At 38.9% G+C, this 17248-nt stretch overlaps 1 protein-coding gene, 1 long non-coding RNA gene and 2 other non-coding genes across 22 annotated transcripts in view; all 4 read right to left on the reverse strand.

Moving 5' to 3' along the window:
* The window catches only part of LOC122883889, a 90240-nt gene extending 82591 nt beyond the window's left edge, over positions 1-7649 (reverse strand). For 11 of the 13 annotated variants that reach the window (XR_006379794.1, XR_006379818.1, XR_006379768.1 and 8 more), the window contains exons 1-6: positions 7489-7646; positions 7018-7067; positions 6230-6301; positions 5162-5294; positions 3984-4093; positions 3562-3710 (exon numbers count right to left, since the gene is read on the reverse strand). This is a non-coding gene — a long non-coding RNA (uncharacterized LOC122883889). Of the gene's footprint in view, positions 1-2901; positions 3711-3983; positions 4094-5161; positions 5295-6229; positions 6302-7017; positions 7068-7488 lie in introns of those variants that run through there. The other 2 variants (XR_006379765.1, XR_006379760.1) reach the window with 2 other exon arrangements.
* Positions 5390-5502, reverse strand: LOC122882360. Its single transcript, XR_006379350.1, has one exon. It is a non-coding gene; the product is annotated as a small nucleolar RNA SNORD67 (small nucleolar RNA).
* On the reverse strand, positions 6820-6933 carry LOC122882358. The gene has a single exon (XR_006379349.1). It is a non-coding gene; the product is annotated as a small nucleolar RNA SNORD67 (small nucleolar RNA).
* Positions 7650-9249: 1600 nt separating the features above from the next.
* lrp4 (low density lipoprotein receptor-related protein 4) overlaps positions 9250-17248 on the reverse strand; it is a 129805-nt gene continuing 121806 nt past the window's right edge. For 6 of the 7 annotated variants that reach the window (XM_044194002.1, XM_044194019.1, XM_044193998.1 and 3 more), the window contains 6 exons: positions 16625-16738; positions 16333-16444; positions 15763-15824; positions 14633-14720; positions 14353-14494; positions 9250-12561 (listed from right to left, as the gene is read on the reverse strand). In XM_044194002.1, coding sequence (XP_044049937.1) covers positions 12220-12561; positions 14353-14494; positions 14633-14720; positions 15763-15824; positions 16333-16444; positions 16625-16738 — 860 coding nt within the window. In that variant the 3' untranslated portion in view covers positions 9250-12219. Of the gene's footprint in view, positions 12562-14031; positions 14094-14352; positions 14495-14632; positions 14721-15762; positions 15825-16332; positions 16445-16624; positions 16739-17248 lie in introns of all 7 variants that reach the window. The other variant, XM_044194046.1, reaches the window with a different exon arrangement.

Below are 17248 nucleotides of genomic sequence, written 5' to 3' on the forward strand. Positions count from 1 at the left end.
CCTCCTCCTCATGTCAACACATACAGTACAGCCTGCTACTCTGTGGTTGCTATAGCAGTGGTGCCAGGCTACTCTCTAGTTCAGTCTGTTAGAGCTGAACAATGCCCTCCTTCCGGGCACTTTTCCTGTGACACAGCCTGACAGACAGCTGGGCTGATGTTGATGGGTTCGGGTGAAAAACGACTAGATTGACGTTAGCTGGAAATCGAGCACTAAAAATGACTCCCATGGTGCTGTGCGATTTCTAAAGTTAATGACATCGCTCTGCCATAAACAAGACTATGCAACCTTTGAGGGACCGCTCTGAAAAGAAATCGGGTGTCAGTTCACAATTAACAAGATGAATAATTGATTTGCCCCTTGTTCTACATTAAATGAAGTCACAGAGTGCCCTTCACTGCAGACTTTCACTTCAGTACAAAATTATCTTTGCAGAATGTGGTAAAGTTGTACGTGGAATATTTTGAATCAGTGTTCTCTGCAGTTAGAGATTAAAAATACTGTGAAGAATGAAATAGTTTATAACACTATACTGCAGGCATATAGGCATTCTATATTTTGAGGAGAAAATATGCACACAGATTAAACAGGTAAGCTCTCACATAAAAAGGAAATGTTGCTGCTGTCTCCAGGCAAAACTGTCACAGATATTAAAATACCCACACTGTTAAATCAGAGTTAGTAGTAGACCTACACTGAATGGAGGGTGCTGACTGAGAAGAGCCAATGAAAAAGGTACGAACAAAAGGAAAGAAACAAGTAACCCAACCCTACTAAACCCTCAACTAGCTGAGGATAATTTGAGACTTGACATTTAACCTATCATCACGCAGGTTGCAGTGAATTAGGTTGATGGAGTCATACACTACCTGCACAGGCATACAGAATTGATGACATGTTCTATTATGTCCCCAAACTCAGAGGGTTTGCGTTAAATTTGAGCATAACTCAAAAAGTCTCATTTTGAAAAATTAGGAAGATTACATTTAATATAATCTATTTTATTTATAAGGGATATGCTGAATTGCATAGAATGTTTATATCTAATATTTGGATTAAATCACATCAAGTAATAATCTCAAAGATTTTTATTTAAATAAATGTCTGTCACTAGTCACTATCTATCACCAAATGAGGTAACAATGGTGACTGAGCCTATGGCCCACTGATGAAAGTTATATATTTACAATATGGTGTCGGTAGCGACATTCCCGAGAAAAATGCTGTATTAAGTTACAGCTATTGCACACCGAATATTTCCTACTGCTTCAGCTTCACATTAAAACAATTTAACTGGCGAAACACGAGTTGACTTTTATTATTAAGTAGTCACAGGAGTGTTTGTCAATTACATTAGCACTGACGGTCATTTTCTGCATTTTTTTTTTGACAGTGGATCAGTTTGAAATATTGTAGGGAATAATGGACCAAGAAAGAACAGCCACAGTGAGCTAGATGAAGAGTTGCAGGTGCCAACTCCTTTCACTGCAGGGCACAGTGAAAGCTAACAGACAGCTTTCTGTGACCTGTAGTATTAAACCGCACTTGCCGTTAGGCCTATCACCAGTAAACACAGGTGTCGCCAAATCAACCAGGACTGTAATCTTGAGGATTACAACTTTAACAGTTTTATTTTATACCTTTTATATTGATTAAGTGTTGTAATGCAGCTGGGGTATATTCTTAGTATTATACATTTTGATCAAAACGATGTGATATTGAGCATATATGAGTGCATGTGTGTCAAACATATCGGCATAGGCCTTTGATTCCATGCAGAAGCCTTGACATCCCAAGTACCACAGGATATTTATGGGAAAATGTTTTCATTTGAAATACATTTCTTAGCAAACAGGCTTTAGCTTTAGCCTCTCAATGCAAGAGAAATATCTGAATATTCAAAATAGGGATTTCAGAGTTTGGGAAAGGAATTTCAGAATCCAGAGATTTTTGTGTTAACTTGCCTGCAAGACGAAGGTTTTCATCGCAGTTGTAGCTTTACCCAACAAGATTTCTCTATGCAGGAACAATCAGAGTTTGTGTGCAGCCTTCAGGCTGCTCGTGTTTCCGTAACAGGATAAATCCAGTGAAATGTTTGCCTTATTACACACCTGTGACTGAGTATCAGGCCACATGCATCTGTCCACAGACTGGTGGAACCACTGATGTTCAACTGCCACCTGGTGGTTAAAATCATACTGTACAGCAGAGATGGACAGCCATGGATGGCAGCAAGTTGTCATTTCAAACACCGCAGCTGCTCATTTCACTGGTTTGAGAGCTCTCCTCTACTGGTGGCAGCAGTTCATCCAGAATAACCAAAGTGGTAAGTCTCGAAGCATTCACTTTTATTTAGAATTGTTGTTTTTTCTTCCTTTAAAAAAAAAAAATTGGTTTGTTCCCTTTGTCTCCAATCAGTATGCTAATTGTTTCCAAAATTAAGTCCAAACATGGTGAAGCTGCTTTTAGCTATTGTGCTGCAGAGATCTGGAAAAACTCCCCAAATTTCCTTCCAAGAGGTCTCCATCATTACAAATGAAGCAGCCCCATCACAAACAGCTAATCATACTTATAGTTCCACAAAATCAAAATATTAAGACTCACCAACAATATGCTTTAAAAATGTAGCTATTGTAATTGAATTACAATGGTGTAACTAAAGCAGGATTTGAATCAAGTAGAATTAATGCCCACATGTGACATACATGTGGGCATTAATGCTTCAAAATCAGCAACTCCTTGGCAAATACTGATAACTTTATATGGATTTTCCCACTTGTCAAATTCTAGGGACAGCCATGGGTATTGGTGCTGTTCATCGTGGATATCCAGCTTTTGGATTGTCTTGTTGCATTCATTTGAAAAAAAAAACCAAAAAAACAAAAAACAAACACAAGTGTCTTAAAACTTAAAATTCATTTTTAATTTTATTTAGTGAGAAAAGCACAAACAGTGGTTTAGGTTTACTGATTCTTTTATGATCCAGTCATATCTGTTTAAAGAGGTCAGTATTGGTGCCGATACCAATCTACAGTAAATACTTTTCAGATTGTTGTTTTTTTGCACAGACTACCTTGTAGAGAATCTTGCGCTCAGGTGTTAAAATATATCGTTCCCTGTCATATCATTACTTAGGTATACGACTATCATGATATGAATTTCATGTCATATTTCCCAGCCTCAACTTTAACCAAATGAACACATTATCAGGCCTGTGCTGGCTGACAAAACCACAGAGAACATGCAGATATTTCAGATGAGCTGTGGCCTCTGATGATGCAAGGCAATCACAAAAACTGTAATCCCTTCAGAGGAATCCACAGTCAACCCATTCCAGTCACCTTTGCAAAACAGTCTCAGTAAAAGCAATTACTGTGATGTACGTGACTGCTATGACTCAAAGGCTTACTGAACAGTTGGATGCTATGACACACACTGTTAGAAATATATATGATAAGAGTTTGTGCATATTTACTACAGGATGTGTCTGGACCATGTTTTTTGTGGTGATGACAGTGAAGATTAATGTAGCAAAACTAGACTTCCCCCTTGGTTGCTTACCAGCAATAAGCTCACAGTATAGCTGTAGAGCTTCCAGAGGTCTTCCCGAGGTACACAATGGTCTTCAATGTCCGTGCTGTGGAAGATGTGCAGCTCATGTCGTTCACCATTACTTCTGACATGATGTTCTGGTACAACACCTCGTCCATCTGGCCAGTAAAGAAGAGATTTGTCTGTATGTTACTCTGAAGAAAAGACCAGACTAAGTAGAAATGGAAACATTTCTTAATATTGGAAATTGTTGCATTTCAATTGAAACTACAATTGAAACATTTTCAGACAAAATAATTACAGCTCAGTATTCAATTTGTATTTTTTTCTCCTTCATTTGTTCTAACTCTGTTCTATGTGAAAGATGCAACTTCTATTTTTCACCCTAAATAAGAATGCATCAAATTGATTAAGAGAAAATATGCCCTTACCTGTGTAGGAACCTGCATGCTGGTGTTCAGGTCCCCAGAAAGAATTTGGATAGAGCATAATGGAGGCAGGATTTGGGTCACGATGATAGGAAGAAGGAAGCAGGCATAGCCTACAGAGAGAACAAGTCAACACTGAGGCAGACAAACACCAACATAGTCTCTGATGGTCATTTTGACATTACATGCAACTTTCCTGATGCCTGTACTACGAAGCAGGATTTGGGGTTAGCGAGCTAACTTCAGGTTTATACCTGGGTTTTCAGGGTTACGACGGTGGTTCACTTCTTACCGGGATACATCGCCATGGTAACTTACGCTGCATACCTAACCTGAGCAGGTTATGTGTAAAATAACAGATCAACGCGTAAAAAAGCACCACCTACTGACCAATCAATTCTCTTGGAAAAATGGCAGTATGTTGCCAGTCGCTTTGAATTATGTTTTTTTTTTTTTTTTTATATATATATATATTTTTTTTTTTTTTTGCTCTCCCAAGTCCATTTCACACCAACAGGGGTTGCAGCTGAAAGAATAAGGCTAAAATTGTCGTACACGCCATAAGAAAACATCTAAGCAACACATTAATTTAACGGAATACACAAATGTAATTATAGTCAGATCTACTCGTGCACTGGTATTATAAGCCTATTAGCTTCAGCATTCACACAGGTGGCACAGCTGAATGAAGTTTAAAAAGAATGAAGAACTCAGACATCAGTCAGTATCCGTTCTTCCTCCTGTCCTCTGTCCCTCTCCTTCTGCTGCTGGTGTGATTCACTGCATGCAGGTACCGCTGGTAGAGAGGGGAGGGGCTGGTTTGTCTCAGCCAGCAGTACATTTACAAGAATTAGCCAAATTTTAAAGATACATTACATACAAAGCTGAACAGTTAGACCACATACAGACAGCTTTCGTTCGCTTGTTTGTAACAATTCGCTATTAGCCGAGCTAGCGCTGTGCATGTGTAAACATAGCGCTGGTGGATCAGACTGCGGACAGAGGGGATTAAATTAAAATATTGCTTTCTACTTGTTCTCACCCGCCTCTCTGCTGTTCTGACTGCGCTCCGTGTGTGCTCAGCCCTGACACAGAGCAGGTGAGATACTGCAGCCTGATAATAAATTACACCAAGTTTTTTGACAGCAAGGTTTATTCACTGAATTAGGCTGTGTCCTCACCAGCTATTCAGTTGGAGTTCTTCCACCCATTATGAAGCGAAAATGTTTGCTGGTGGGATACGTTTTCTTATTCATGTTCACAATGGCTCGAACATCCTGCCTAACCACGTCCTTGAACTCTCCCATCTTCAGGCTGGTAAAAGGAAGCAAGCAGAACAAAAAGACAGAATTGTAGGTCAGGAAATGACAAGACCTTTAAGCAGTGACCCACTGTTTCTTAGTTGTGGAGGTGACTCAGATGGCCCCTGTGCACAATGGGTGTCACCACAGGTAGTCAGGACAGGTCCGCTGTGCTACTGCAATCAGCAACCCGACTAATAGTGCAACTCATCATTGTCACACCCAAGTAAAACATTATTAAAAATAAATTATATAAAAAAAAAAAATAATTAAAAAAAAAAAGGTATAGCAGGACTAAGTTTTGGATAGTGAATTTGTGTAATCCTGAATCCATGTCACAATACTCCTTATAGTTTACACATTAGACTAATGGTCTTAAAATTAACTGCTGTTTTGAGATTAACTTTTCACACACACACCATCATCGTTGTTTACAATGTACTGCTGTATGGATAATTGACAAATGTGCAGACACCACTTAAAGAGAGTGAGAAAACACCAGGAAGACAATACGTCTCTGGTGATGATATACTAGCATTTTTTTCTGGTTTAGTACATATATGGAAACAAAAGCAAATCAAATTTAGTTTCATCACTGTCACTCGTTTAGATTAGTTGGTAAGTCGACTAATAGTGACACTACTTGAATCAAATGCTTGCTATGTGACTGAATGCTGTACATGAGCCTGGTGATATACATGTCAAATCAAATTGATCCAAAGATACAGCTTGAAGCTACAAAACACAGCGACACATTTATTAGGGTACACAACATATTTTTAACTATTTGCAGCAGATGTTATCCTGCATGGAAAATATGACTTATTCAAGGACACTCATCAAAAGCACTGTGGGTGACCAATTCAAATCAAAGTAAGAAAACCCTTTGGTAAGAGGAGAGGAAATAATTCTCCTATAGTTAGGTAGATAGTCCATCCAGAAACAGACCTTGAGGAAAGAAGAAGCTAGCCTCCAGGTCAGTGAGCTTGAGAAAGTCCACAGCATCATTCCACTTAGATTCTAGATAAATAAAAAAAAAAAAAAAAAAAAAAAAAACAAGGACAGGCAGTGTTAATACAGATTCCCCAAAAATGTGTCATGTTTTTGAACAGAACTCAGGGTTGGGGGATAATTCAGTATTATTGTTTTCAGTGGAATCACTGATGATATACTTCATATATTATTTTGTATAATTCTGTTGTCCAAATGAACCACACAGCTGAACATAAAATGAGTTCATTATTGAAGACTTGTTTTGTCACCTGAAATGCAACAGTGAAGACCAGTATTCTTATGAATAAAATATTGATTTAACCCACATCACCCAGCCCTACAAGAAATCTCAGCATCAGGCCTAATAAACATAACAGCTTAATGCAAACTTTCAAACCGTATACATAGAGAAAACTTTGGTTGTCAAAAACATAGCATTTTTGGCAAATGAAGCTATTGAATCTCATGAAACTCAGGAAACTCATCTCATGTTATAGCGTGCATATACATCTGTGCAGAACGCACTCTTATAAAAAGGGTTATGGGTTGAGTCAGATGGCCCCTGTGCACACTGTGTGTCCTCAGGTTGGGTCGGATTGGGGTGTTGATGCCACTGCAACAGACACCCCAACTGACTAGTGCAACTCATCACTCTCACAACCAGCACCCCTTCGACTTTAACATGCAACGCTAACTTTCCGCATGAGTCGGAACACTGGTATGCCTGCTGGGTTTGTGTTTACCTTGTGTCCACATTCCTGATCGACAGGGAGCTTCGTCTGGTCTTATCTCACTGCAATGTGAAAGGTTAATGACAGTTAGCAGCAATGGCTGTGTACAATGACGAACCATGCAAAACTAGCAGGTTAACGTTAGCCACAGCCATGTGCACAAAACGTGAATCTCTGTTACCCGGCTGTTACTCTGTTCATCGCGGAAAAACTCAGACTTAAAAAAGGTGAACTGGCCGATGTGACATTGAAAGAAACTGGAATGGTTGGCTAATGTTACGATTAATAATTTTAATGTCTTCAAAGATGCAAACAAACAGGAAAGCTGGTTAAAACAAAAGGCCAATATTAACTAGGCGAGTTAGCGTAACTCGTAGCTTGTTAGCTATGCTAAAATCTAGCATTAGCTTCAGTTTCTCAAAAATGTCAGACTGTTCTTCCTCAAACTAAATAGCCAACCAAACGCACTTAATACAGACTTACACAAAAACGAGGAGGTATCTCAGTGTTTTCTTCATAAACATTTTTCTTTGGGTTTCTTGCTCTTCGTGGCTAATCGTCTACCTCGTCTAAGTTTCTTGATTTAAACAAGTACGTTCTACAAAGCTGATCGCTGATTGGCTCAAACGCCGGGCCGATGGCGGACGTTTATTCGACAGATGAAACTTTTTCCCCTGTTGAACCGCCAATGACAAGTTGTATTCCCGGCACATGCACACACACACACACAGCAACAAAAGGTTGAAAGCATAAATGTATACATCCATGCTCGAAAGCCCCCCTGCGCATTTACACGGGTGCTTGTAATTAGATTTCTGCTCAGTATTTTGGTTGAGAGAAACTCAATGAATCTGATTTTACAAGTTGTGTGTGTAACATTCTTTTATATTACTTTACATATTTTAAATTGAACCCTTATTTAGAATATTTTCATTTGAGATAGTCTTACTCACTGTCATTGTGTTTTGCAGAATATAAAGCACATTGGAAATATTGATATTTCCTACTCTTCTCTGTGTAAAAAATGGGCACACTCAGTAGGGCACCCAAGACTAAACTTTTACCCCTGTATGTGGCTGTTTACCAGACCACTATGGTACACCTACTCATTACCTACTCACCACAACTCCAAATTTCACCATGGCCGCTGTCACGTAGTGATACTGGTATAAAATGGTACACATACATATCGTGAATATGTCATTAAAGCAATTAAATGTAATTGTATTCCTAATAATGTCACAATGTAACATACCAACAGGTGTCTATGAGTTGGGTGTGGTTGTCAAGGATTAATAGTGCCTCCATATCATATCCACTACAATAACCATGTAAAGATTCATGGTGTTGTTGTATTTTTTTATCTATTTATGTAATTTTGCATCTTTTATGTTTCTGGTGCAGGTTAAAGCTTGTTTACATCAGTAAACAGACATATTTCCAAGCGTGCTTTTTGTACAGTACATTGTGTGTTGTCTGCAATTACCTGCTTCATCCCTTTTTAGCATTTCGTCTCTTCTCCCTCTGTGTGAATGGTATCATTGTGTTTTGCCTTTGTGGAGTCTGTCCTCTTTCCAGGTCTTTGTGGTAGAGTAGGGTTTGTGGTCCAGGTCCTACCATCTCTTGATGGGACCTGGAAGTTACTTGGCGTCTTCTCTGATTCACATTATTCACTCCATATATTGTAACATTCTGAAACTCTTTAACTTATTACACTTGATATAAAAAACTATGTACTTTATTTATTTTGTCATTTTATAATGTAATTCTACTACTGCTACGCTGTCTGCGCTGTTTATATTACAACTATTGTCTGTTTTCTTGGAAGAGGGATCCCTCCGCTGTTGCTCTACTTAAGTATTTCCCCTTTTTTTGTGGTGTTGAGGGTGTTGTATGTTGTATGAAAGCCCTCTAAGACAAATTTGTGATTTTGAGCTTTATAAATACAAGTTGCTTGACTTAAAGTCAAACTCCTCAATTATATTCTATGTGAAAATACCTATAACTGCTATCATCCAAACCTTTCTGATTATGCCTTTAAATAATAACAAAAACAAATATTAATGTTGGATGATTTGGCTTCATGCCTCCAAAACCCTGATTCTCTGATTACATCTTGCTCCCATTGTTATGTCTGTAATTATAAGTAATTCTGCGTTTCCTTTATTGCTATATGATCATTGTGTCTGCTGAGGAAGGCATTTTTCTAAGAGCAATTAAGTGCAGAGATGAGTGAGCCAAAAGTTTCATTGAAATGCAAATGCAATTTTATATTAAAAGATAGCAAAGGGATAATTAACTATATCACACAACACAGCTTGTTAGTACTGCCATGGAAATACATATACAGTCTTTTCATATTTACACATCAAGTGACGACCAAACAGAAATCATAAATACCTCTTTTTGTTAACTTTACAACAGCTATACGCGACCAGTATTTCATAAGATAAAAGAGCACTATTAAATAACTGGCATCTCCCCTATCATTTACAAGGCTTGGAAACACAGTGGTTAAAATAATCCAGCAAAAACAAACAAAAAAAAAATGTTCTTCTCCAGTGAGTAAAATTAATACAAGTCTAAAAACAGTCATGAAATCCCTTTGTACAAAAGACTATACAACTTAATCAACGCAATATCTTCAACAGAAATGTTTAAATGCTTATATCCACATGATAAAATCTGTACAGTTTTAGCATTCCTGCAGCAGAGTTGGAGGGACTGTGAGCCGTGATGATTGGTTACTGGGTCGCTGTGATGCTCTGTAGGCCTACTGTAAACTAACTGTCAGAGACCGGAGTTATGTAGCTGCCAAGACCCTCTTTCATTGGCCTCAGTGCTTCGTCTAGCAGCAAATCAGCAAGTTGCTGAGCTTGTAGCAGATACTTCAAAATACATGGTTCTGTAAAGTCTAACCGATATAGTTGTCAATATAGCAATATAGTATTTCCTTGTACCATATTTCAATAACAGACAGAATGGTACTCTAAAGTTAAAGCAATGCATAATATCTTTACTTGTATTGAATTCATTTTTCAGTAAGTTGTCAGTGATATATTTCTAAACTATAAACCCTCACTGTCTGATGGGGTCAGACACGCACAGTGTTCCTAAGTTACCCATTTGTTATACTGTACTGTGGCAGATACTGCGAGTACACCTTTACATTACAAATTTAGAGTTGATAGATCAAAACTTAAATTATGAAAAACAAATGTTCTCATTGATCCCTACTAGTGTTTGGCCACGCAGATACTTTTGGTTGTATGTGCCAAGTTTTGATATATTTGCCTCTGCAGCTTCCCCAATACAATAGAGAGGCAAAGTGAAACTGGATTTTTTTGTGATTATGTTCCAGAAGTAAGAAAATCTATTTCAAAATCACATTGACATTTGTAGTGACACAAATATCTTAAAATCTAACCCTACAACATAACCTTTCTCAACATTATCTTGTTGAGTTTAGTCAATCTGTTAAAAGAGGGATGGTAATGTTTTTCAAAAACGATGTAATATCATTGTTTATCTAATATTTCTGTTTGTAGCAGCGTTTAAAAAAAACAAACACAATTTCATACAAGCCACCACTGTAGGTCAAAGTGGCGAGGTAGAGAATGGACAGGGAGGGCCGGATGGTGTTTACATTTTTTTAGACAGCTAAAAAGTTGGAGAGATGACCTTAGTAGAGAATGTGGGTGGATAGCATGGATGGGGGAACATTGGTGATGACAATGTAAAATAGACACACTCCCTCCTGAAAAAATTCAAGGGAGCTGTTTTTTGTTTGTTTTTTAGCGCAAAAAAAATGAACTGTTGTTAAATTTGTTAAAATCAGAGAGCTTCAAATTCTAATAGTAAGTGCTGTCATAGATAATCATATATCTGGATAGTTAACCCAAGGAACATTTTTTGAAGACCAATGAAAGAAACTCTCAATGAGAGATTGCATTGAGAAAGTAGTTCCAAAAAAAACACCAGTGTTTTGGGGCAGAAGGAATCCCAAAGACATATATAACACCTGGCTAAATAAAACCACAACTATCTGCATGGCTGAACAGCCCTAGTGGTACATATCTGAGAAAATGTCTTTTCTGTAATTTGGGTGACCAAACCCAAGTTAAACGAATGTCACGAACATTTTAAAATCTCTGAAAAAATAAATATACAGCTGAAGGAGGAAAAAGAGTGAAATGTTTGGCACTTAGGCTGTTACTTCATCGTGGCTTCCTCTGCAATGCCGGAGGATCAGCATGGTTGAATTACAACTTAAAAAAAAAAAAAGAAAAAAAAAAGGCTCCTTTCAGGTTACTTTTGCAGTAGACGAATGGACTTCTGCAACCAACTGAGAGTACCAGCTACAGTAAGTCCTTGCTTGACCTGTTGGAGGCTGTAAAATAAAGAATCAGAAGCAGATGGTGTCATCACTGAGGTCTCCCACCGGTGAGGGCAAGTCAGTAAAGTCAAACAAAACAAACATCCCACAATTAAGAATTAGATTTCTATCGAAGTGTAAATGCAGAAAGAAGCATGGAGACTCTGTGAAGCCCCACCCTTTGGCACGGTCATAAATACAACTCTTGAATACCCGGGTCTTGCTGCACGAACTTTTAACACAACACTCTCGACATTCTCTGAAAGTCAGCAAACCCACTCCACAAGTACAAAAACGTTCATAAATAGAGTTCATAAAGACATGAGTGGCATTAGAGAGAGCATCATGGTTACATTGTCCAGGGAGTATGTCGTAGTTTTAGCTTCGTCCCCCCAAAAAAAGTTCACAGAAAATAAAGGTGAAGTTGTACACAGAGAAGCGTTTGTCGCATTGAGAGTCTGCATACTTTAAAAAGGTTTCAGATAACGCTTGTGTCTCTCTGTTCACTTCCTCCCCAGAGTCCTTTACTTTCTTATTCCAGCATGCTCATTAGTTTATCATTTTGCCTAAAGGCAGTAGCACTGAGGGTACTGTTGGAGGACTGTACTACACGTGTGTGTGTGTGTGTGTGCGCGCACAAGTAGGACGGAGCCCCAGTTTCAGAGACAGGAGTTGTGTTTATGGGAGCTTAGTTGTGTCTAACCAGGTTCATATGTACCGTTACTCTACGTATGCAACTGTTACTCTGTTTATTTGTACCAGCTATAAATACAGGTGTGTGTATGAGTGTATTAGGTAATGGAGGTTGAGATAAAGCACGGAGGGCAGGGGGGCCTCCCTCACACTTCGCTCTCGGTGGAGGGCTTGCGTGTGGAGGCCCAGCCGGTGTCGGGCAGGCTGTGCTGGGCGTGACGCTGCGGGGTGATGGCTGAAGGGGTCAAGGTGGTTATGGAGGAGCATTCGGACGCCTCCTCCTGGAGGAGCTGCTCTGTCTCGCCATCATCTAGCGAGGCACTGCTGGCCTGCAGGGACACGGTGTCTGTACGCATGCAGGTGTGCAGGCCGCCTCGGGAAGGCTTGATCTGTTTTAGGTCATCCCAGTAAAGCTCCTCATTGGACAGGAGACACACACCCTCCACGATGCGGATCTTCTCCTTCGTGTAGCCTCCGTCCACTCCCCCCTGAACAATGAGACACGATTAGTTAGTCAGACTGATTGCCTCTATATCAGCAGTTTAATGGGAAAACCACCCTCAGGTACTCTTCAATCTGTTAAACTAAACATTTTGTGGCCACGAGCCACCAAGGTGTGACAGATGGTCTGGCTCTCCTTTATTTCTTTGTTACATGCACGTTTCTTTCTTTCTCCCTTTCTTCCTTCCTTAACCCGAACCCTTTCCTCCCTTTTCAAGAATAATTACATCTTATTGATGTTAAAAAGTGGCTACACAAACATCACCAAAATTTTAAATATTCAACCTGTTAAAGGTGGATTTCCCTTTAAGAATGAATCAAGCGACCGATTGCACAGCACTCCAGAACAAGATGTCACCTTCAAACACAAACCATGCACAACAAGTTGGCTCATTTTAGTAATGCTGTGCTTTCTTCTAGAGTTAGTTTTTCATTTTCAAATTAAGGTGCTACAGATATATAATTACCATAAACAAAAACACCAGGCTGTCAGCCTGTATAATCTGGAGTGAAATCCACTGGATTGCTTTACGGCACAAAAACAGGGAGATGGTGTTATTTTTCCAAAGCAGATGGAGTTATGCTTTAGTGCTGCGTATAATGCTTATGGACAAATTATTCAGTCTGTTGTAGAAGGAATAAATTAGACACCTCCAGCATGAAAAAAAATACATACAGTAGGCATGGCACAACTGTTGAAACAGCAAAATGACCCCAGAGCAGTTCGGCTCACTTCAAACAATGTCAGTGTGCTTACCTGAAACTGCTGCTTGCTTCTTTTTTTCTTTTTTTTTTTTTTTTTTTTTTTTTTTTTTTACAAGCAGCCCATAAGCAGTACAGCAATACACTTTTGACAGCTGTTGCAATGGGTTGCAATAAACAGAGAATTGGAAATGGATTTGGCTTATATGCATAGCTCATAATGATGAATAAAACAAAGATCAGACATCCTTAACTTCTATAATTCTTTTCTCTCTTTTGACAAATAGCAACATCTTACTTGCAGTAGGAACTAACGGGGTTTCTGGGAAATGTAGTCTTGAGTTTAAGAAATGCTATCAATTATATCACAATTCTGACCTAGAGGCCATCAACTGTCTGCACTGTGCTCTAAGTTGTTTATAGTTATTTCAGGGCTTCACTATTGATTTGAGAATGATATAATGATGTTTAATGATGATACATGTAGCACCTTTAACAAAATCTATCCATACATTTAGATTCCTTGCCTGCTGAAATGTCAGTTTCACAAAAAAACCTGATAAGTAGTATAAACATTCACATGCTACTGATCACAGAGCTCTGAAACTGCACCAAAGAGAGACATTATTAATTTTGGAAAGCAGGTTGCATGCAGTGAAAGACAGAAGAAACGGTGGAAAACAAAGAAACAGGAGAGGACAAGTCAGAGAAAACAGAACTGGAAAGGACACAACTCCTTCATGCTGTGTAACTACCTCTCCACGGGACAAGTGGGTCAAAAGATAAAGGGAGAGAGGGAGTTGTAGGGATGAGAGAGCTGCAGTGAGGAAAGAGAGGGGGAAGAAAAGATGAGCACCGGTGTCTGTAACCTGCTTGCGTCACATGTTAAAATATTTCAACACAATCAGTCTGACCAGAGACAAACATTCAAGTCATTTGTCTCTATGGTTACCCACCATACACCTACATAGTCTGTGATCATTCTATGAAAATATCATGGATTCAACTTAAATCCATTTATCTGTTAAACAAAAAACGTCTGCCGTTTTCACTTCGGTGTCCAGACTGATCGTTACCTCTTTCTTATATCGAAGCTGGTTGTATATCGGAGGCTTCTGCGACGCCTCGATCTTGACCTCTTGTGTGGACGTCCGGTACGAGGGGTTACTGTAGGTCAGGTTGCTCACTCCTGGGTCAGCAAACTTAGACTTTTTATGTCTGTCAATTAAAAATAGGAAGAAAACAGCACATGGCTTACAAATTGAACAATCCACTGTATATCAAATGTAGGTAATTAGACTCTCTGTTTAAGACCAGGGAGTAAGAAAATGAACAAGGGCCAAGCAGTGGACTGACCTGTAAATAATCAAAGCAGCAATGAAGATCAGAATAGCCAGGATGGTCAGAACTCCACCAATCACATAGCTGATATGAAGTCCCTCTCCTTTAAGAGATGGCACAGATGTTAAACAGTGGTGTGTTCACAGAGCAAATCCAGTGGCTTTGCTTAAAAGAACATTATAGACTATTTTTGAAAATACAGTTGTTTGCTGTCTTACCCAATTTCAGTTTTATCTCAGTACAGAGAAAGCGTTTAGCCTAGCTTATGTCGCGTTTATGTCCTGTGGGACGGAAGGTAGCATTGGGAAAGGTTCCCGTATTTACAGCCTGTCTGCGTTCACACCATCAGAGAGATGACCTCAAGATGATGGCTACAGATATCATTGTGCTTCTCCTACTGCCATAACACTGAATGAACAATGTCCTCACACTCTGAGTGACAGTTGCATGACTGCAGAGTTGGTCCCGTGAGGGCTGAAAATACTGTGCATTTAGTAAATATAGCGCTATAAACTCACCATTTCAAAATAGCTTTTTATTGATTAATTTGTTGTTGTTTTGATTTAGTTTTATATGTTGAGTTTTTATGTTGTGCTATATAAATAAAGTTTTATTTTTATTATATCACTTGATTTGCATTTAATCACTTTAGCATCCATATTTGTTTGCTTTTTCAGGCACTTCTGTATTCTGTGCCAAGTCAGATATATCACAGCTTCAAGAAAAAAAAAGTTTCCCAGTCGTAATTGGTTGGTGGTTGATAATAGTTGAATATTTACAAGTTGAAAACTGGTAATTACTGTAACTCCCACATGACATTACTGTGGCATTTAGCAAAGCTAAATTGGTAGCAGGGGGAAACTACACCCTCTAACAACTCCAACACTGTTATAATGTTAGCTGCTTTAGCAAGCTAGTAACCAACAGTGACAACCAACTTCGCATTGCAAGGCTAGCAGTTTCCCCCTGCTTCCAGTCTTTGAGCTGAGCTAGGCTAACATTGTGATACATTGCGTTTCTCATTTTACTTTGGGTAAGATGGTAAATGTGAATTTCCTAAATGTCATACCTGAATGTCAGACTGTTCCTTTAAGACTACGTGCAGTGTGCAAACTGATGAGGAGAGAACTTTTTTGTATACTGACCATGAGGAGCCGTCACCACGTTGCTCAAGCAGCCTTCTTCGTTTAGGTTCTTGTCAGTACAGCTGTAAAAATAAGACACAAACCCAGCTTGAGAAGGGTACTTTACATATTATTTACTAATACGTAATATTATCTCTGTAGGGCCTTTGGGAAGAGTTTGTAAGCTTCTGTAGTATAACAGCTGGTTAAAAACCTCATTATGTTTTCTGTTGAAGATGAATAATCCTCTATGGGATGAGAAAATTCTCCAACCTCTTAGGCTTATAAAAGGCTTGACAGAAATCAATACTTTTTGAGCAAGCAACTTCACTTTTCCAATTATTGCTATTTCTAGTAGTTAGTAGTTATTCAAATTAGATGAACAAAGTTGAAAAGAAGAACTAATCAGAATATCTGGCAACATCTTGTGCAGACAACATGCTGCTATTTGAAATTGTGGCATAATGTAAAAGTACTCTGAGATAAGTTATTAATTACATTTGGTTTTATTATATTTTGGAGCAAGTAAAGTAACAAATCACTTCAAAAAGGAGCTTTCCTGTTAAAAACTCTTTAAATGGACAGACGTACTTGACCAGTGAGGGTCCTCTGTGTGGAGTGTCTGTTGGCGCTTTGGGGATCTTGTTGGGAACAGGAGTGCTGCTGGTTCCTCTGGCAGGAGAGGTGGGGATGTAACCTGAAACTGATAAACGTGCAGATCAGAACCTGAGTGTGCTGTGACTAGGATAATCCTACTATGAAATTTTCTTATTGGCCAAGTATATGGGATTTTGGCTAAAACATGGAAACATGTTAGCAAGGTTCTTTGTAGTCAAACATCAAAAAGTCAGCACACACAGTCACAAACACAGTGGTCACTCACTGGTTGAGCAGGGTCGGCCATCTGGTTCATCAGGACAGGCGCACACAAAACTGTTGGTCTTGGCGAAGCAAAGGTGAGTGCAGCCGCCATTATTCACCCCACAGAGGTTGGTACCTAAGTGAGAGGGGAGGGAACATTCACAACTGGCACCAAACAGAGTGGTTTATTTGAAATCAGGGAGTGTTTCTTCCGTTAGTTTGGTTAATTTTATCAGGTGAGAACGATGAGATTTGAATTTGGCTGGCATCAAGTAACAGCACTATGACTAATTACCTACCTCAATTAAAATACTTTTTCCATTTATCAAATTACATTAAAAGAAGCTCAAACAAATCCATCACATTTTGCTAATTAACAACAGAGCGACTGGAATCAGATTTCTTTTGACCAACCCTGCAGCAAAAATCTTAATCGTGCCAGAGGAAAGGTTACTGAACAAGCTTCTGTCCAATTAACAAGCTTCTTGTAAATCCATGTGACTTCTTATTAAAAGTTTTTCAGAGGCCCACGGGGAGACAAAGAAACCGAAACAAATTTGATTAGGTTCATTTTTGTTTTGATTTTGTTGAGACTGTAAGAGAAATTGATTAAATTCCGTCTTCATTTTTGAGGCTGAGTGACTGA

Source organism: Siniperca chuatsi, linkage group LG1, assembly GCF_020085105.1.
Source record: "Siniperca chuatsi isolate FFG_IHB_CAS linkage group LG1, ASM2008510v1, whole genome shotgun sequence".
Taxonomy (NCBI): domain Eukaryota; kingdom Metazoa; phylum Chordata; class Actinopteri; order Centrarchiformes; family Sinipercidae; genus Siniperca; species Siniperca chuatsi.